At 37.5% G+C, this 23234-nt stretch overlaps 1 protein-coding gene across 1 annotated transcript in view; it reads right to left on the reverse strand.

Annotated features, from left to right (window-relative positions):
• Positions 1-278: 278 nt before the first annotated feature.
• LOC139120708 (calcium-activated chloride channel regulator 4A-like) overlaps positions 279-23234 on the reverse strand; it is a 64728-nt gene continuing 41772 nt past the window's right edge. Inside the window, exons 8-9 of the mRNA XM_070685245.1 lie at positions 17082-17262; positions 279-865 (exon numbers count right to left, since the gene is read on the reverse strand). Of these exons, the coding sequence (XP_070541346.1) occupies positions 645-865; positions 17082-17262 (402 nt within the window). The 3' untranslated portion in view covers positions 279-644. The remainder of the gene's footprint in view (positions 866-17081; positions 17263-23234) is intronic.

A 23234-nucleotide genomic window follows, 5' to 3' on the forward strand; every position in this document is an offset into this window, starting at 1 on the left:
TTCCTGTCACTAAAGTGTGCCCAAGATCAAACGGATCTCTCATGATAATTGGAGGGGGAAGGGGTTGCTTAAACGAAGTCACGTCACATATCGGTGATGGTCAAACTTATTTGCACAGTGGGAGATAATTGACCGGCAATATCTGCAAATATTAATTTTTGAAAGTAATAGGAATGCAACGAAAACAAGCAAGAGTGCATACCCTGGTCTCTTTGGGCACTTCTGGCAAACGCTTCGTTAAGGGCGTTTGAGCCTTCCGAATAGAAAAACGACATTCCACCAGATGCAGAAGACAAACTTTCAAGGCCAGCTGATGCCTCACTTTCGATAGCTATGATGTCGATGGTTATTAACTTGGAAAGCACCTGAAAGGGTAAGGTCTTAGAGTTATATGAAGTTTCATAGCAAATCAATAAATGACTGTTTGGCACTTCGTTGATCTGCCAACCAACTACTATCACAATCTAAACTCTAGACAAGCGTTTTAAACTGCATTTGATTTACCCGGAGTGATCCTAGACAAGTGCAACGTGAACATATTTGACTACTACTTCAAACCCGCTGTATATATACGCTGTAATAGTAAAAATTATGTACGGGTAATTGCATTTTTGTCATTCAACATAGAACTGCACACTGTCAGGCTATTGTCTGCTGCCTTGTCGTAACGCTGAGGGCATTACTCGGCGAAATGCTGAATAGATGGACCAAATCTTGATAAAAATGTGTATCACATGACCTACCGTTGGGCGTACGTCAGCGATGGAGGGGCTCCTGTTTTCTTCGCCGTCAGAAATGACTAACAAGATTCCGCCAGCAGAATTTTGACCATTATGTTCAAGAACATCTATACCTTTCAGTATTCCTTTTTGGATGAAGTTAAAATTAATAACTTGTGTTTGGAACTGCGACCAATATCTCTTACTTCACAAATTATTCAATTTTGTTTTTGTGCTTAAAGAGCAGTTGATCAAATATTTAAAAGCTAATTTACTAATTTTTGGAAGAAGTAGAATGAATATGGGGTCGATATTGTTTGGGATTTATTTATAGATTAATTTACCTTCTAAGTTATTAATTGTTTGGTTGTTTTTTTGGCAGAGGGCAGAGGGCTGTTCGAAAAATATCAATTTTTACGTAAGTAATCGTCTAGTAACAAATTGTGTTTGAATAAGCGATATGAGTCAAACTTGGGAAAAGTTCCTAGATCAATTTACCATTTTTGAGATCCGATATCAAAACATCTTTGTTTAAAGGCAGAAAGAAAGACAGACTCATTTCTCACATTTTGCAGTTGCCAAAAGAGAACTGTAGATCCGTAACTTTCCTAGCCCAGCAATTGTAGCCTTTCTCGGCAATTTCCAATTGATAATTGTACACTGTCTAATGAATCTACTACTATCACATTGTAGTATATTCAACCAATATTTAGTTATACGTGGAAATCTCAGTGTTTTCAGGAATGACGACCCAGTTCTCCTAGGACGACAACGTTACATGTTGTGTGGCTGACTTGTATTATGTATTTACAGAATACTATGTGAACGCTTTCTACATCATTACCTTCTTGAAAACCCTATATTTCACATCCGTACATAAGAATTGGGAGAATTTACAACCGAAAATCCGCAAAGCAACATCAACATTGACAATACACAACTGTCTTGGACATTTTTTAACATTAGTCCGTTGGCTAGAGGGGGTCTACGTGCACCCCAACGGGATATCAAACCTGTATTTTTCAGAAGCCGTGGGATCCTAGAATACGAAATAGAATTTTGACAGAAAAACTATAGGGAGGCAATAGCTGTTACGGTCATGAAGGGTACCTCGAAATCACGATTTTGCGACCCACATGCATTTTCGTCAAACCTGTCTTCTTGTAAGTCATCCACTGAGCTTATTTTTTAACATTAACTCACTTGTTTGGTATCATTAGAAAGGCAACTTATTCGTCTTTATGATGATTTATTGTAATATGCAATATCTTCTATAGTTTTTGTGAAATATGACCAAAACGTACCAACTACCCCAAAGTTTAACATCGGAAATTACAGTGAATCTTTAATTATACCAATCTTTTAGACTTAATAAAAATGCAATGCTTTGTATGAAATCTGTTTCATTTGGTACAGGGAGATGTTACTGATATAAAATAGACTTTAAATAGAAAAAATATTGGGATTCTATAGCTGTAACAGCCATATTCTGACGGGTACCGCAAAATCACAGTAATGCAGACTCATATACGTTTTTGTTAATTCTGTCTTATTGTAGGTCATCTGCTGAGCTTTTTTATTACCTAACCATGTTTGTTTGGTACTATTAGAAAGGTTATTTACTACTTTTTAAAATGACATATTGTAATATGCAATATTTTGTATACTTTGCATGAAATATGATCAAAACGTACCTCATATCCCAAAGTTTATATCGAAAATTACTGTTGTAGCTATCGTCAAATTCTACCAATTTTTTAGCAACACATAATAAAAAGGGCAATGTTTTGTATGAAATCTGTTTTATTTGGTACAGGGACATGTCAGACATTGAAACGTAGACTCTGAACAGAAAAAATATCGGGATTCTATAGCTATGACAGCCATATTTTGAAGGGTACCGCAAAATCACAGTATTGCCGACTCGCATACGTTTGTTTGCGCCAAACCTGTCTTCTTGTAAGTCATTTGCTGAGCTTGTTATTGAATACAACCTAAGATGAGATAATATAAGATGACTTACAAGAAGAATAATTTAACAAAAAGGTGTCAGTCTGCAGTACTGTGATTTTGCGTTACCCTTCAAAATATGGCGGTAACAACTATACAATCCCAATGTTTTTTTCTGTTAAAAGTCTATTTCATATTTCTGACATGACCCAGTACCAAATAAAACAGATTTAATACCAAAACATAGCGCTTTTTATCATGTCTAGCTAAAACATTCGCAGAATTTGATCATGTTAGCTATGACAGTACTTTCTATATAAACCTTGGGGTATGGGGTAAGTATAGGTCACATGTCATGACAACTATACAAGATATTGCATGTTACTATATTTCACTTTCAAGATTAGCAAATTGCCTTTTTAATGATACCTAACATATCATGTTATATTCAAGACGAGCTGGGCTTACAAGAAGACAGATTTAACAAAAATGATACCAAATACGCCAGGTAATATTCAATAACAAGCTCAGCTGCGTCCGTTTTTGTCTTGCTTAATTAATCGAGCGGTAGTTTGAGAGCTTAAACTGAGAACAATTTCGAGCCCATATTTCTGTGAAACAAACAATATCGAAATCAATAATATATGAAATAAACTCCTTGTCTAAAAACTTTTTTGAAAAATCATTGATGTTCCAAGAAATAAAGCTAGTGGCAGTATCTTTCGCATCTCCAGTTACTTTTTCTGAACCAGTGCCTATGGCATGAGTAAAATGGCGTTGGCCTAACCCCTAACGTTGACTACTTCCAAGAGCGCAGATATTGTAGTATGACTCATCAAGAATATACACAGTCCCGTCGATTTTAAACTCGTAATGACTTAGAAAAGCGCGATTTCGTTCGAGTTTCTTTGTGTAACGCCATTAAAGTGCGGAATTGTGTTTTATCGTGTTTTGAAAGGTTAGATGGCAGTTTGGAAAGCTAAATCATACGTAACTGTTAGACAGTTTAACAGAAGTAATTTGGGTAAATAGCAAGACATCGGGTAGATGCTAAATGGTAAACCGGCAAGGAAAGGAAGGCCAGATTCACCGAATAACCTTCTCAAACGCCCGAACAGAATCCTGTTCGGCCACCATGTGCACTTTCTGTACTATTGGACCTGTAGCTCTGGTTTTGCCGTCCAACCCAGATACCTGGCCAAAACCTCGATCTAGTCCTGCAGCTAAGTCTCGGGCTACTCTCATTCGCGGCCATGTTTTCAAATACACCGGGGCATTGAAGATATAAGATTACTCCCTAGTTTGCTTGAAAAGGTAGCCTAATTCAAAGCTACGACTCCTCATCATGCATCGCATAACTTCATGTCCACATTCTGCATGGAGTATTAAGTAGTCATTAATGATAATAAAGATATATGAAAAATATTATAGAAGTATGAAAAATATGAAAATTGTCGTTGTTGCTGTTATTAGTCCCCACGGACAAAGTCGGGGGGGGACTTATAGATTGGGTCATGTCCGTCCGTCCGTCCGTGCGTGCGTGCGTGCGTGCGTCCGTGCGTGCATGCGTGCGTCTGTCCGTTCACGCAGATATCTCAGACATGCCTTGATCAATTTCTTTCAAACTTTGCACAAGGATAGTACCCTACCCCATACAGGTGCACGTCCATTTGTTTCACAATGCGATTAAATTTGGCCGTGTTAGAGGACTTTTTAGATTTCACCTCCATAGACTCCCATGTATAAGGCAGTCCATAGACTCCCATGTATAAGGCAGTCCATAGACTCCCATGTATAAGGCAGTCCATAGACTCCCATGTATAAAGCAACTCCATAGACTCCTATGTATAAGGCAACTCCATAGATCTCTGTACACAAATACTAATGCCAGACTTTGTCTTAACGGTAATTTAACGGCTTCATTTGACACTACCAGTGGTGTAAGACAAGGAGTAACCTACCGCCAACTCTTTTTTCACTTTTCATAAATGACTTAGTTACCGAGTTGTGTGCTTTAAATTGTGGTATCACCATAGGAGGAACTAACTATTGTATGTTACTTTACGCAGATGATATTGTACTCTTTTCTGATTCGGAAGCTAATCTTCAGAAAATGTTAGATCAATTTAGTATTTGGTGTAAAAAATGGAGATTGTCTGTAAATGCTTTGAAATCAAAAGTTGTTCATTTTCGAAAAAATAACGACGAACGCAGTCGTCACGGCTTTAAAGTAGGTGATTATATTCTAGATTATGCATCAAAATATAAATATTTAGGAATATTTTTCGACGAACATCTTGATTTTTCAGTAACTGCCACAGCTCTGGCTGATGCAGCTAACAGGGCCCTAGGTGCTCTGATAGCAAAATTTAAATTTTTGAATAATATGGGTTTTAAGACATATACTAAAATATATGAAACTTCGATTGTACCAATCTTAGATTATTGTTCAGGGGTCTGGGCTTACGAAACGTACAATGTCTGTGAATCTGTTCAGATAAGAGCATGAAGTTTTTTCCTTGGGATACACAAATTTGCTCCTACGTTGCCTATCAAAGGAGATACTGGATGGAAATCTTGTGTTTCAAGGCATTGTGCAAATACAGCACGCCTGTGGAATCGGTTGTGTAATTTTAATGAAAATAGATTAACTAAGAGAATATTTTTATGGGATAATTCGTTAAATAGTAATAACTGGGCATCAGAAATGTATAACATTTTTGATAATTTAGAAATAGACGACATCTATCCTTGTAATGTAAAAGATATTCAAGAGATGAAACAAAACAAATGTAACGAGCATTGGTATACTTATGTGTTAAATAAGCCAAAATTACGTACGTTTGCTAAATTCAAGACGGAGTTTTGCGAGGAAAAATATCTGTCACTGGACATGTCAAGGTCTGAAAGATCCTATTTTGTTCAGCTACGTTTTGGAATTCTTCCTTTACGAATTGAAACGGGGCGATATCGAAATGAGATTATAGCAAGACGTATTTGTAGATTGTGTGATTTAAATGCAATCGAGGAAGAGCTGCATTTTATGTTTCACTGTCCTATGTATAATGATCATCGTCAACACTTGTATCACGAGGTTGAGTTAACAACTATTGTCTTGCGAATTCCGACCTACTGTCATTGGATTATGGATTGCCATGGTATGATTGCGATTATTTTAACAAATCAGGGTTTTTCCTCTTTTGATGATATGCAAAAATTATGTTATCTTATGTTGAATAATGCCAGATTAACGTCAAAATATATCAAGAAAGCGTTTCAGAAAAGACGCAACACTTTATTCAATTAGTTGACGCAGTGTATGCTGCAAATATTTTTTTCCTAAGATTGTCACGAATGAGATGTTGATTTACATTATTTATCAGTTTTAACTCTAGTTCATTATTGTCTTCGTCCTGAGACCCTCTATGGTGCTTAATTTTGTTTTATAGTGACTTGTAAGCCCGTTGGGCTGGATGACCTCTCATAATGTATGACTTATAATCAGTTCTTTGTATTAGTGATGTCATAAGTCACTATAATAAAATATAACTACTACTACATATAACTACTACTACTACTACTACTATAAATAGAGTTAAAAGAATAATTTACAATTTCCTTTGGAATGGGCATGATAGAGTTGGGAGGAATATAATGGTAGGGAGGTGGGCCAGGGGGGCCAGTGATGAAAAAGTACATAGAATTTGCTAAAACTTGCTAATTACCCAGCAACTTCGTTGATGACATTGAGACTTTGATCAGTAATTACCAAAGCACTTTGGTAATTCACCTCAAAGTTGATACTTGATCTGGCTGCAGTAACTCCATGGGTTGCAAAGTGTAAACACAGACACCGACAGCTAGAGTGCCCGCAGTGATAGCATAAACCAATTTGAGAAATGAGTTTGCACTCAAAGTTTTCAACAGCATACCCATACAAAAAATTGCTGAACAAAGTGATGAATATGGCACAGGACAAATACAACTTGTATTGCAGTAAAGCTGCCCACTGCACCAAAAAATATTTCTTTAACTTCAATGGACATCATGTTTGATTAACAGTCCTACTTAAATACTTTTTCCGCTCAATTCGTGCTGATTTAGGCACAATTTTTGAACACCACTCAAACTTTCAATCACTTTCCTAAATCGACTTACACATGAAGAAATTGTAAAGGAAGCTAGAATACAGAAAAGGTTTTTAATCTCTCTATCTTCATGAACGGGCATTCCTCGATCACATTTATGCTGATAGACAATCATTGCCAAAAGGGAGCAAAACTCAGCAATGAGTCCGAGCTAAACTGACACAGTATTTCATATCCCTGCATCAAATGATATTGAAAACACAACCAATCAGTGACATTTTGTAAAATTTTCACATGAATCATATCTTGAAATGAAAAAAAGTTAAACAAAGACGTCTTGTACTTTGCCGATCAGCACAGGTGTGAACTGTGAAGTGGCATCTGCATTGCCTGCACGTAAAAGCAACTCAGCGTACTCAGTATCAAATGGTCTGCATCTTATGAAAACAACAACTGGCAGTGAAAGTTGTATGGTCACCGTTTAAAAACTCTTCACAGAGGAAAGGATAATTGCCATAATTGCTTCAAACCGAATGAAACTGCAGGTTTTATGTGAGGAAAACCAATGGCGGATGCGCGGAGTGGGACTATTCTAGGTGACGGAGACGGAGGGTCATAGGATTATAAATAAATTGGATAATGTAGGATTTTCCTCACAATACTGTAACAGGAATTCCAATGTCCCCTTGTTTTAATGTTAGTAATAGTTTTTCTGCTCTGAAAAGTAATTTAACAAACCCTACCGACCCATTATACTCTCGTAACCTCTCCTCTCCGTAGTTTAGTTTTACATGTAACACGGATGAAGAGCTCACATGTACATACCGTATGTTGGTTTTACTGAGGAATGCTGTTCAGTGGAATGCCAACCCCTGGTAACAAATTAGTTTATGGCACTAGTATGATACTTATCAGTGACTTTGTATACACATTGTGTACCCCATGGAGCACTCAAGGAGCCAGATCAAGTATCAAGTTTGAGGTGAATTACCAAAGTGCTTTGGTGATTACTGATCAAGTCTCAATATCATCAGCGAAATTGCTGATAATTAGCAAGTTTGGTGTCCGGATAAGTCGTAAAACCCCAGTAAGGTGGGTGACTACCCAATACCAATAATTTTGTCACTTTCTAGAAATCACATATGTTGTAGCTTGTAAAATGGCTGTTCCCAATCTACATTTTTAAATAAATTACATCAAATTATCCATAACACCATGATTTTGAGCTGTACACATGCCTTTTAATGAAAATTTGACCTGTTCAAAGAAAATAATAGCCATATGGTGGATAAAAATATTGTTATTTCATTACACTCTTAAGGTGAAGTACTACGAATTACGTCAAAATTAGGTTGTGGTGTCATTTTCTTGAAACTTTGCACAAATATTCTAGGAAGTTGTGCAAGCGCAAAAATGAAATAAAAAATGGGGGTCACCACGCTCGTTTCCATGGAAACGGACGTTAAAATGGCGTCGTTAGAAATAAATAAAAATGATATAATTCACTTAAACTAAAGAAAGCAATTATAAAACACTTAGCAAATGAGTTAATTTTAATAAATACCAAGAATTAAGATCCATATCTATCGAATGTATAGTTTTCATGATGTTTGTAAAGAAATTTTAACATAAGTATCGATTACAAAATGACGATATCGAATTACATCACTACATAATTTTCGAACTTTCTTCCTGCCGCTTTGAATGGTGTCATTTTTACCAAACTTGGCGAATAAAATCCTGACATAATACCATTTAGTTTACACTTTTAATAAAAGGGTGTCCACCACGCTACTTTTACAATATTTCCAGGTGAATGGGTAATATGCGCCATGTAAATGGGAGAGAAATGTTAATTTTGCGCTCATATTGAATAAAACCAGCTTCCTAGGGGGTCAAAATATGACAAGGTTAAAGGTCACATGTATTTCTAAGAGGCTGGGTCAAAAATTAGGTAAAAGCGCAATTTCAACAATGACAGGTGATGTTAAATACATGCGCTACAAAATAACCCATTTGCGGCAGGCTGGAGTTAAATCTGCGCAGAAATGTTCTAAAGCGTGTGCGCGTCCGAATTCGTCGCCCTTTACCTTAATAGTCGCGCCAGCGGCTTACTGACTACGCATGCGCTTATTCATAATATACTATGCGAGTAACCGGAAGTGTACCCTTCTTTCATGGGCGCCGCCATGTTTTTTTTTGAGTACTCGTAAATAAACAAATACGAAACAAATTATCATTATATAACATGCCATTTATAAAATATACCTCTTTTATTAGCCAGTAAATGTTATTATGCACCTTGTCGCTGATACAAAATATCGTTCATATAGATAAAGGGAGAAAACTGTCGTGCATATGAACGGTGGCATACGCAAAGAATGCTGGGATTGAATTTTAGAAAAGCGCCCCCTGTGTCAATAATTAATTCAAAAATTGCCAGTTTTTAGACGGAACGCTATAGTTTTCAGCTTGCAAGTGGAAGTTGGGCAGTGCGGTTACCATTGCAATGATAATGATTGCATGATACGTCCCTTGTTTAACGCAATAGGCTGTTATCATTGTAAAAATTGCCAATTTTTGTCCAAAATTTTTACACGTTACAGAAAATCTATAGGCCTACCTGCACTGCTGCAGGGTTTGACATCGTGTACGTACGTGAACTGCTTTCATCAGAGGGAAACTGGGCATAGTTGTCATATAAACGTTTATGAAGTAACAATTAATTACATTTTATCATGAATCAATACAAATAACATTGCCAATCTTAACCCCTGGCGCGACACCAAGGGCTGAGCCCTATATAATATTAGTCGTGCCAGCGGCTTACTGACTACGCATGCGCATATTTATAGTATACTATGCGAGTAACCGGAAGTGTACCCTACTTTCATTGGCGACGCCATTTTTTTTTAGTACTCGTAAATAAACAAATACGAAACAAATTACTATTATATAACATGCCTTTTATAAAATATACCTCTTTTATAAGCCAGTAAATGTTATTATGCACCTTGTCGCTGATACAAAATATCGTTAATATAGATAAAGGGAGAAAACTGTCGTGCATATGAACGGGGGCATACGCAAAGAATGCTGGGATTGAATTATAGAAGAGCGCCCCCTGTGTCAATAATTGGATTCAAAAATTGCCAGTTTTTAGACGGAACGCTATAGTTTTCAGCTTGCAAGTGGAAGGTGGGCAGTGCGGTTACCATTGCAATGATAATGATTGCATAATACGTCCCTTGTTTATCGCAATAGGCTGTTATCATTGTAAAAATTGCCAATTTTTGTCCAAAATTTTTACACGCTACAGAAAATCTATACCTGCCCTGCTGCAGGGTTTGACGTCGTGTACGTACGTGACTGCTTTCATCAGAGGGAAACTGGGCATAGTTGTCATATATAAACGTTTATGAAGTAACAATTGCAGTTTATCATGAATCAATACAAATAACATTGCCAATCTTTAGCCTAATAACCTATGGCGCGACACCAAGGGCTGAGCCCTATATAATATTAGAAAAATCATGTATGAAGTTATTCATCCAATAACAAAGATAATTATATATAATCCCCCCGTATTCCAAACGAGTGTGGCTGCGTCGCGGACGAGTGATTCCCCGTGTAGCGGCCGTATCCCTCCGAGCCGTAGGCGAGGGGGGATACGGCCGCTACACGGGGAATCACGAGTCAGCGACGCAGACACACGAGTGAGGAATACGGGGGGATTATATATTTATCACATGCATAGACCAGTTTTCCGTGAATAAACCTTCCAAAAATGATAATTCCTGGGAAAAAACGAGAGGGAGTATTTTACAAGAATCCATACGCTTGTGTTATGCGGTCGTGGCTGGGTCACAGCTGACTTGACTGCGGTCAGCTCAACATGTCGGGGCTGCTCCTATGGATAATTAGCGTCTCTCGTAGGGCTTTTTCTGTGCGAACCAAGCGGAAATAGGAAAGACTATGGCTTTTTAATGCAAGGTATTTATTTGGTACTTACTATAACATCAATTTTAGTGAAAATTCATTCATAAAATTATTGGACGTACAAGCGGGACGTCGCGACACTCAGCCGCGGCTGGCAAGAACGGGTTATTTTGTCAATATTCGAACATCATTCAAATAATTCTGCTTAGCAAAGTTTGTATGAAATTTCAAAATTAAGAATTATTATGTTTTACGAAATTGTCAATTGTATGTTTAATATTTTACGAATAAAATGAGCGTGTTTAAATATAATGAAGAACAGTGTTCGGCTCTGACTCAATCGGTAAGACAACATACAAGCAACGAGTCTTTCTTAGCTCAGACGCGAGACGACAGAAGTTCAACAACAAGGTACAATACAGGAAACGTGATGCACAATATGCATGGACAAAACAATAGCTTGCACCTTTAAATGCACTGATAACATTGTGAACTCGTCGCTCTTGAAAAATATAATAGCTTTTCTTCTGATGAGTCTCAAGTCCGGAGTATCGTCATTGCTGTCAGAAATAATGTACGGCTCGCCCCGGGGGCTCGACTGGCTGACTGCCGCGGCAGCATGACGCGTGATGTTGAACTTGAAACCCGTCCATGTTGCTTCAGAAAACATTCTTACTGCTGTTAGGATGATTGGTACGTGTCTTGGGTTATCGGCTATGCTTATTATGTTGTTTGATGGACATCGAGAAGGGCAATTTTGACGAGGTGGACAACACAAAATGCCGGTAACATACCGTTAAAATGTCAGCGGTGTACAAATCAAACGTTTCAATCGAAATCAACGACGAAGAAACACAAATTCATAAAAATTCTAGTATCGACGGTATTTTGTATTCTACACATATATTTTAATACTCCATATTTCCTTATGTTTCATTACCCTCCCACTTTTGCATTTCAGGGATTTGAAAATAAGTTCTGAACAGCTGATTTTTTGTTTACGTTTTAAAAGTAGTCCGGGTCCCATATCCACCACATGTGGAATATGGATTCATCGTAGTCATATACATATAGTGTGACGTCATACTATAGGGATAACTGGGTCTATGTACATGTATGTGATAAAACCTTATATATGTAATGAAAACTGTGAAAAATGCTGAGTCAGCACTTTTGCATCAGAGATTTTTCAAAGAAAAACATACGTGATTATCTTTAAAAATCAAGTACAGTAACATGGTATTTTTTCAATATAGCAGCTTTAAGTGGATCATTTATTAAATTTCTATGAAATTGACAGTATTCCTAGTGTTTTGTGACATTTCTACATGTATGCAATCCTATACAATGACTAATTTGCATAGCCCCTGGGTAGTCTTCTACCTTTTTATGCCAAGAACGATCGCTATTTGCATCAAACCTACAACAATTTATCTCACTGCAAGGCAAAACCAGTCATTGTATACTTTCATTCGAGGATACCATGCAAATCCTCTCTGTACTCTGCGTACGTCAAAGTTAACTTTTTGTCAGCAGTACATTTTTTCAAAGTTGACAGAGCATGCATAATTCAGATGACAGGAAACAAAACATGTTAATTTGTTCTTTGGCCTTTTCTTCCAAACGTCACTGAGAAATCCTTGATCATACAAATCAGAACGAATTGGATTCTAAAGTACTAGTATCATTAGACAAAGTGTGAGAATATACCAACAATTCTCCTTGATTCATACACACTGAGATCAGTCATTAACTACAGCAAACTTCTTGTGTACACAGGATGCTATAGTCTATAATTTAACAATCTGGCACCAAAGTATTGATGCACATGATCTTCTGGATGCACATACAGAATTATTGGAAATCAACCCTCTTTCCACGTAGGAGCAAGCTAATTTGTAAATTTTCACCAGATATTTTTGAAAGCCATGCATAATTTTATAGATCAGGACTTCTGGGCATATATTTAATTGATGTCTTTTTCCTTAGCCCTCTAAAAGATTGTGGTATTTTGTCTGCCCCCTAATTTTTCTTGGGAAAAATGGATGGCCCCTGAAAATCATCCAGCACCTCCCCCCCCCCCAACCTGGAAGTAAATTCTGAAAACTCCCTAAGAATAGTCCTTATGTGGAGAAATTATTTTTTAATAATTACACTAATTTCGCATGTTTCTAAGAAAAATGCAACTAAATCATCAGGGACGCAGAGCTAGAGCTAAACAAAAAATCACACGTTAGCACAGACACACGTACATCACTGCGTGCCGTCAGACGTACGCGTAAATACGCGAAACTAAACCTCTTTAATACGAAGAACGTTAACGTGCAAAAGTGGGACGTCTCCCTGACGAACGGAATTAATCCCGTTCGGCCATCATGTGCACTTTCTGTACGGTTATATCTGTAGTTCTGGTTTTTGCCGTCCGACCCAAATACCAGGGCAAAACAGCGAGCTACAGTACTGCATCTACCTTTCGGGCTACTCTCATTCGAGGCCGTGTTTGCAAATACACCAGGCATTGTAGATAGAAGATGAATCACTAGTTTACTTGAAAAGTTAGCCTAATTCAAAGCTACGACTCCTCATCCTGCATCGCATAACCTCATGTTCGCATTCTGCATGGCATAATGGTATGTCCGCATTCTGTATCGCATAACGGCATGTCCGCATGTTGTATCGCGCGTCTTCATTGGGCATGATCAAATGTAATTTCGCATTGAATATTCTTATGGTCAAGTTCTCGCATTCTTCTTGAACGAATTTCAAGTCTTCATGTTGCAAATAATCGCATTTTGCATATCATCATTCATATGGTATTAGGGAGCGGTTACTATGGCCGGGGGTGGCCGGCAAATTCTTCCTATGCATCAGTCAAAATAGGTGAACCCCCAACCCATTGTACCAAAAATGATGACCCCCCCCCCTTTTAAGATGACAAAAAATTTCATGACCCCCCTCCCATTGCTTCAGTACAGCTGCACACAAAAACACCTGGGGGTATGGGGCGATAGAAACCAAGAAAAAATATTTTTCGCAGGCCTGTGTGTACAAAATGTTGATATTTGGATTAAAATTGATAATCAGCTGTGGATAATACAGTATCTTCATTCGGGGTTCGAACCTACAACATACGGCACCCAGTCACATAGCAGAGAAGCAACAGACAGAACCGCTCGGCCAAATCCCCACTCATCATAATGTTGATTCCCTAAACATGGCAGTGTACGAGAAAACTATGTAGTACTTTTTCAATACAAAACTATATCTACGCATTTATAGATATATGATATTTGACATAAATGTACTTAACTGGAATAGGCTTGTTACAACTGGTATGTGGACAAAAAACTTGACTTAAGAATTTCACCAAAAATGATCATCCACTATGGGAGTCTATGATAAAATTGTGAATAATTTTTTCCCATGAAAAACTTGCTATGCTTGCGCATATACAGACGTTGAATAATTAACAAAATTGTACTTGATTAGAATACGATGGTTAAAGGTGCATATCATGTTACAAGAAATCTGATTTTGGAATTTCACTGAAATTGTTCATCCACTATACATGGTAATCTATACGGAAACTATGAATAATTTCTTTCCAATACAAAACTATCTAAATCTGTGTATTTATAGACGTTTGATAATTTATTTTAAAGTACTTAGTTAGATTAAGATGGTTAAAGGCTGATATGTGTGCATAAAATTGGATTTTGGAATTTCATCGATGTTGATTCCACTATATGTTGGAGTCTATGAGAAAAACTATGAATGTTTTTACAATGTTAAAGGGATATAGTCGTCGGAACTGCGACTGTGCGAGTTTCTTGTTTACAAACAATGTATTTCGTGCATGATATCAAGATGCCCCTCATCATCATATAGCTGCAGCATTTACATAATACGATGATATATTATGACAGACATGTTTTAACTGTCATCAATCACCATTGAGCCTTGGATACATTGTTGCCATAGGTACTATGGGTCCAATACGACCAATACGACCGATGACTATATCCCTTTATATTAAATTAATTTGTGCTTTTATATATGTTTGATAATTGATACAAATGTACTTGATCCAAATAAGGTATTCGAAAGTTAAGCTGTTGACAACAATTGTGATATTGGAATTTCACATGAAAGTATTATTTAACTTTTCATGGTACTAGTAGTCTACAGGTAACTGTTAAATAATTTCCCTGACAAAACTCGCTATATCTATAGAAATTGTTCAATGCCCTCAGTAAGCTCGCTTTACAATAAGACAATTAAGCCTACAATAAGACAATTAAGCCTAAGAGTTGCCAAGTCAAGATGTTCATGTTACAGATAAGTATACTTTTGTCCCGATTTACAGTTATATGACTTAAGTCTTCCTCATAATGTCATGTCGTAATTATGAATGTCAAGTCTTCATGTCCAAATGATCGCATTTTGCATCTAATCATGTCATTTTGTAATTACGAAAGGCATGTCGTAATTAATTTTGGCAGGGATTCAATTCCAAATATGCCCGCTGCAGCAACTGAGCAAGGAAAATATGTTCCACCGTCAGCTCTGGTCTATTCTGCTCTGCGTCTATGCGCTCCATAGACGTGTGTACATATGCCTGAGAAGAAGAACTTTCTTCTTCTCAGGCATATGTACACACGTCTATGAGGCGCATAGCTGAATAGACCACAGGTGACTGTGATCTGTTCTGTGGTCTGCGTGCATTAACGTTGGTGTCAAGAGAACCGGGTATGTATGGCGCTCCCCATTCGGCTGTGGAGAGTCCGATTCCACTACGAAGTTTACCCCCCTGGTGTGGTGCATCCGAGAATTCCGAGTACAGGTATCAAGCGAAGAACCTTTCATAGATCTTTTTGTAGGGTTATGTCATTTAAACGAGGATTCAGACCTGCCAAGTATTCAGGGGGAAACGTTTGCGTAGCACCGCACGCGCCGTGGCCTACACGAGGCCGTTCGATCACTATCATGACTGTTGTGGTCACAGAATCTCTCGTCAGGTCCCTATGCGTATCCGTGCGATTTTCCTAAAAACTCGCTTGCTTTATCTATTTTTTCCTGTCATTTGACTATTTCTTGCCACTTATCAATAGAAGACATTAGAAATAGTGATCAATAGTGGGTCGTGGGTCAAGTCAGTTGCGGGGCGGTACGGTACTAGGCAGTAGAGAACTGTTCTCCCCTATTGATGCAACAACATCTCCTGTGTCCTGCTCTTGCTTGCCGATCATGGTGTGTAATTTTTGTGTGAGGCATTGCACTTTTTGCTGGCCTAAATATGTACACAGAGTTGATCATTTTGGTGATGTTTTATTGCTGTACGGCTCATTGTGTACAACCAACGTGACCGCGTGGGATCAAACCGCATTTATTTACGGTGACTGCGTGCAGTAAACTCAGCGACATAATATGCCGAGTGTATTGTCTCCATGTTCGTAGCCTTACACGAGTTTATAATAGAAATACACAACTGAAGTTCGTTTCCGATCGTAATATTTTACTGTTGCATGATCTTGAGTCTTACCGAGGCGGTTCCAATTTAAGGAGCCGCTTCTATCTCACTCCGATGGAAGTTGAGAAGACTTTAAAGAGACTGGTCAGTTTCTTCTATATATATATATATATATATATATATATATATATATATATATATATATATATATATATATATATATATATATATATATATATATATATATAATTTTGGGGTATATTTTAAACATTCAGTCATTCTGTGTCTTATTGAAATTGTTGTCATGTCAGTTGTAAGATAGGAACTTAAAGTTTCAATTCTAAAGTTTGAATACAGTACTTTGAATGAGCTGTGAATGTACACCACTCTTTTTATTTACTTGTGTACATGAATATACCCACTCGTATTTCCTTGATCGAAAGTCAAATTTATTTAAGGTTGATTACTTTTTAAAGATCCCGCAAATCGGAGATTCATAAAAGACGAAAAGCTAAAAGGTCCAGTATAGTACGACACCTCATACGATAACATTTAATCTGAAGAAGGGCACAATTTACTCACAGTCACCTTGAAATTTTCAAGACTGAATCTAATCAGAAGTCTGTTAATGATTGATCTATATTTCGATTACATATGAATGATGCTAAGAGTTGGATCATAAATTATATTTTCAATTGCTTTCACTACAAATTGCTATTAGTGTTTGTCAATTTTTTACGCGTCATATAGTTCACTATATTCAAACCGTTTTCGAAATACTATTTATTCAATCTGATTTCTGTTACTATCTAACATGCTAACCTATCCTTACACTTTTGGTAAAGTACATCATAGTCGAAGTTACTTGTAATCTTGCTCACATAGTATTACTAAATCAGAGAGGTTGCCACTCACCTGCCCCTATGCTAGTCTGCCAACCAACGTCTTCAGGACTTGGGACCAGTAACAACATGGACGCCCTCTGCGAGTCGTTGATTTCCACCAATTGGGACTTAATATAAGCCTCGTTGTTGAAAACCACCATACTGAAATATTCACCGTCCTGAACGACATTGTTTATGTAGTTGACAATAGCCTGCAAAATTATGAATGTACGGTAGCCCCTAGACGTCACATGGAATTACATTATTTTGAAATATAAACTCTTATTTTTCTAGACAATATCTTTAATATTGATGAGAGTTTATTACCCGAAGACAAACGTAAATTTTGTTGGATGCAAATGTAATTGTGAGGGACAAAACTATTTTTGACGAGCTAAAATTTCTTACTTCGATGATACAACTTAAATTTTAGTGGGTGCAACTCTTATTACGAGCCAAAAAACTCAAATTCTGTGGGCGCAACTCTAATTTAACATACACAACTCTAATTTGCGGGTACAACTCTAACATACTTTGCCTTATTTTGTTTTCAGGGTAAGTACTTTAATTCTTTAAAAAAATACTATTTTTTCTGAGTAAATTTTAATATTTTGTAAGAAGTAATGCTTTACAACGATTAATGTTAAATATTTAAAGTAATCAACATTGCAAAGATAGAGATGTAAATGAAAACGGAGATTTAGTAACCTTTCCTATCTTTCGCGATGTTGACCAACCCGTAAAATCCCTGATAAGTCCACGGATTAGCATAATTAGTTGTGTTGACTAATTAATTACAAGATGTGTGTACATAAGAGATAAACGTCCTTGTAATGGGGTGTAAAATAAGTAAAGAGTCAAGAGGCTAGGCTAGGCTATAAAGTCATTTCTTTTTATTTACTACGATCAGTCAGAGCATGAAGAAAAGGAGAAGAACTGATAGAGAAAGCTGAGAAAAACTCAATAATAAGCTTATTAATAGTGCTTGGGCCGCCTGTGATAAAAGCAGAGGAAAAAAACACAAAACTTACTCAACAAGAAAGTAAAAAAAAGCTACACATACTCTTCATTAGGAACACTAGTACGTAAAGTTTAAAAACAGTCTCAGAAAATTTTGCGCAAAAAGTTGCTGTGTCGAATTACATCAAAAGATAAAGCTGCTGCGATGAGATGATTTTTGCTTTCTATTAAACGAACGTAAAAATTAGAACGGGCCATCCGTTGTTCACTTTGAAATGTCATGATACAATGGTTGTCAAAAGTTTCTGAAATATTCAATTGGTGTCTAATACCCAACAACATTCTAAAAGCGTTATTATGTGAAACTCTGACATCATTGATACATTTCTCAGTGTAAGTACTCCAAAGATTGGCACAGTACAGAGCAGAACAATATGCCTTAAAGAGGCACTCCCACTTGGTAACATTTTTAAAACACATTGTTTTAATGACAACGGTCGATATTTGACGTGGCGAATGCGCGCGGATCGCGAGATATCGATAAAAACATGTCATTAACCGAGTGTATTTTTCACATCCCGAAGTTTCACGATCGTTTCTGATTGTGACCCGATATCCCCCGAAGGTTTGTTGTAGTGCTGATTGACGATATTCTAGGGAGTCCATAATAAGTTCGAACAACGCAATTTTACCTCCCACTGCGAAGACTTTATATACAGCATTATGCCTTCACTTCAGGTAAGTTTTTAAAACTTCTCCTTAGTTTTTGTCGTTTTCATTATTCTCAGTCAGTTCTATTATATTTTAACCAATACCACATAGATATCAGTTTTTACGTGTAAAATATTAGCCGCCTCTGATGACTACATTTTGTCGTCTGCCACACAGTTACGCGTGGTTCGATACATAGCGGCCGCCGCGTGGTATGCGTGTATGCATACCACACGGCGGCCGCTATGTATCAACCGCACGTATCTGTGCTAGTCACCAATGCGAATTCTGGTGGAATCAGCAAACTTTGTTTTCCGTTTTTCTCCGAGTCAGTAAGACTCGGCTTTCTCCCACGGGGCATGACCGATCACCGACGCGAGTGGTGCTGTGGCGTACAGCAGCGTTAGCGTAGACTCGTACTCCATAGCTTAGTTGACAATGGCCCCAGTGCCGAACGTTCGATGTTCGGAAGCTGAATTTAGGTGGGCCACCGGAATTCAAACTTTTACTTTTTTGAGGACACGTTTTTATCGTTATCTCGTGATCCACGCGCAGTCGTCACGTCAAATGTCGACCATTGGTATTAAAAAATGTGTTTTAAAAATGTTGCCAAGTGGAAGTGCCACTTTAAAAAGGCATATTTTAACTGAAGAAGAACATTATAAAAAGTCCTAATCAAAGAGTTGGCACTTGCATAGAAACTCCTCATCTGTCCTTAATATCATCGACGTCATTTTCTAAATTATTTAATATAACCCGAATTAAAGGTACAAATGTTTCTTTACAAAAGTAATTACTGAGCCATTTAAATACACATGAGGTATGCGAGTGATCCGCGTTGCTTTGGCATTACAAATATACACTTCGACTTACTTGCAATAAAGACAATATCGTAAGAAGATGCAAGATTTTAAAAGTCTATTCAGACCTTTAACCGAGGGACATATAAAGACTATATTGTCAGCATACATCAAATAGTTGAGACTATGTCCCGCTATGTGACAACCTATGTTAGTTTTACATAGCAAGTTGCTTAAGTAATCCATGTATATATTAAATAAACGAGGGGATTAATACACCTCCTTTTTTAACACCATTGTAAACATGAAAGGCTTCAGAGATGACAGAGCCCCATCTGAAATGCAATTCTTGGTTTCGGTACCAACATATTAAGATTCTAACAATATACAGAGGAACATTCCTGTCGAGTATCTTACGAAACAGAGTCCAATGATTGACTCTGTCAAACGCCTTTGTGGCATCTAAAGAGCACAAGAAAACTGGACTGTTATAACGTTTGTAAAGTCTATGGTCTCTTTAAGAAGAAAAACACACATGTCTGTAAAATGATGGGTCTTAAAACCAAATTGATGATCACTGGTATCAAGATATGTTTCACATCTGTGAAGCAACAAAAATTCATAAAGCTTAGAAATTGCAGTAGCAATAGCAATTGGGCGATAATTGCCAGTAAATGTAACATCACCAGTTTTATCCTTGACAATGGGAATTAAGATAGTATCTACCATGCGAGATGGCAAATGACCATGAATATGAACACTTGTAAATAAATTGACAGCAACAGGTGAAGACGTCTGTCAGCATTTTTTAAATGCTCAGCAGATATACCATCGGGCCCTACTGCTTTTCCAAAAGCTAGATTACTGACACACGTTACAATTTCGTCTGTCCTGACAATCATGTCGTAGTAAATATCAACTCCTGAGATACCATTCATAACATAAGATTCACTACTATTGTCGTTAACAGATGACATTAGGTTTGCAAAATGGTCGCGCCACATTTTAGCAATATTTTTGTGGCCATTACAATCACCAACAGATGAAGACAGAGGAGCAGATTTCTTATAACTAGTTACTCCTCTCCAAAACTGCTTCGTATTTCTATTTAAAGGTGTTAACAAGGGCATCAGCCCGCATTTGCTCATCATTCCTTTTACAAAACCTCAAAAAGTACTTGATTTTAGAACGTGTTTTTTTCATAAGATCACAAAGTGGCCCTTGACGAGAGCGACCATTTTCTCTCCACAGAATAAAAGCATCTCGAGCGAGAGAATGATGTCCTTTTACACAATAATTCCAACCAGGAACGGACTTATGAGAATTACGCTTCACAGATGGAGAAATGCTTTGTGAAGCTGCGAACGCTAATGCATTTACAATGTCATTGTGCAATTCATTAATACTCTTTAAGTGTGAAGGAATTCTACAAGAAGGATCACGACAAGCAAAAGCCCCTGCATCAAGACTGGTGCCGCTTAAAGTATGCTCGGTACAACTACAGTGGCGTCATCTAAACATGACCAATCAATTTTATCAAATGTTGGGTCATTTTGCATAAACTCATATTTTTGAAGTTCCTCAAGATTATATACTATATTTAGAGGGAAGTGATCAGACCCAATGTAATCATGAAAATATGGACATCCTTAATACGTCTATGCGCAGCAGATGTAGATACCCGGTGATCAAGCCATGACGTGGAATGATGAGTTTCACTGTAATATGTGAAGTTCTGAGGATTTTGTGTACCAAGAAAACTAACATCAGAGCACACATAATAATTTTCCTTACAGAAAGTGGACATTTCCTGAAAAAAGTTTGAATCACTCTTGATATCAGCATTCCAGTCTCCAATTACCATAACACTATAATTGGTTATTGCATCATCGATGCAAAGACGAATTTTCTGTAAATAAAGATAATTGTTGTTATTTGGTGTAGGCATATAGGCATTGATCAAGGTGAGAACACCACTAGAATGGCTAATTTCAAGACCAATCAAGCGGCTGTCATTATAACGCTTAATGTTTACAGAGCCAATGGACTTTCTCCATAGAACAACAACACCGACCATGCTGAATGCCACTCTCATCATCCATGGATGTTTCTCCAACCGCATAATAATCTTCACTAATATGTGACAACAAGCTAAGTTCCGACTTAGATAGCCAATGTTCCTGCATAAAGCAAATGTCACATATTTCACAAATATCCCTTACAGATTCATAGAGGATTTGATTCCTCGACAGTTATATGAAGCGATGTTTAATGTCATGAGCTTTGTTGTGTATTCCTGGCATAATAGAATTTTCTCACGAGAATACCAGACGGCCAGACATTAGGATTTAAGAATTCTTTGCTGTTATCAGATGTTGTTATTAATTTGAAAGAAGAGTAAGTGTCATATTTAGTTTGTAAAGGTACAGATTTTATGTCCCTAAAACCGATGTTATGAAGATGAGACGTTATTTCATCCGCTGTAGTCTGGGCTGACAGTCAACTAACGAACAGCTCAACACAAGGTGTAAGTGTTCACTGCTTTCAGTGTGTAATTTTCCGTGTTACTTCCAGTGATAAAGCTTTTCGATCTCTTGTTTGATCTTCTTGCTGAACGATGACGATGGTTGACTGAAGTGTAATCATGACTACTGGAAGTCGATGGAAGACGAGTTGGTACATCAAAAGTTATACCTTAGCCGATGCTAATTAATTTAGCAGACGACTGGTCATTGATTGCTGATGATCTCGCATTTTTAGCTACATTACAATACGAAGGTCGGAAAACTTGTTTGACAATGGTTTCATGCTCATTAAAGTCACTATCAAGACCCTCTCCACTAACGGCAACTTCTTTGTTCGGATATCAGGAATACTGTGAGGTATCAGTGGTACAAGCACCTGTGTCACGTTTCTGTTCAGAGTTGCATAACAACTCTGGCTCACTATACGATCCAGAGTGTACTATCTGTGTCAGCAATGACTCTTTCAAGGAATCCAACTCGACGCGCAAAGATACAAGTTCAGCCTGGAGTCTAGTTTCACGAATCACGATCAGTGTGCGAAAATAACGTCGGTCCGAGACCGACAGATTTCTCGTCGGGCCGAAAGTTTTTAGCAACATGTCGGTCCCCATGACCGACTGAAATTTGGAATAAATGATGAAAATGTCTCCGTCAAGACGTTTTTAGCAACATGTCGTTCCTTATGACCGACTGAAATTTGGAATAAATGATGAAAATTTCTCCGTCAAGATGCAGATGATGACTGACTCTGAATCATGTGATTCAGACTTGAATGTCATGCACCTATCAATGTTTTCCACCGTGGGAGTGCGGGGCAACAGGGGATATTGATCGCACTTCGTGTCCTAGTAGTGGGGAATTCAATCTCTATGGTACGCCAGACCGGGGGGTTGACAATGTCGCAACATAGTAATTTTGTGTCTTGCGACTTTTTACATTTTACGAAGAGTTTAATCCCTCCGATCGACGCGCATAGCACGGTGCAGCTGATTACATTCAGATCAGTATGAATTACGTCCGTGCATGCAGATTCTAGCAATGGAATGGATTGATTTTGGTGCCACAATGCGATACAATATAATAATAATACTTGTCTAGTGAGTGTAACCCTGGTAATGTTAGCATATCTGTGTCATATGACAACAACACCCAGTATCACTTCACTAGTTCCACACTTTAAGTGTTCAG

This window comes from Ptychodera flava, chromosome 20 (genome assembly GCF_041260155.1).
Source record: "Ptychodera flava strain L36383 chromosome 20, AS_Pfla_20210202, whole genome shotgun sequence".
Lineage (NCBI taxonomy): Eukaryota > Metazoa > Hemichordata > Enteropneusta > Ptychoderidae > Ptychodera > Ptychodera flava.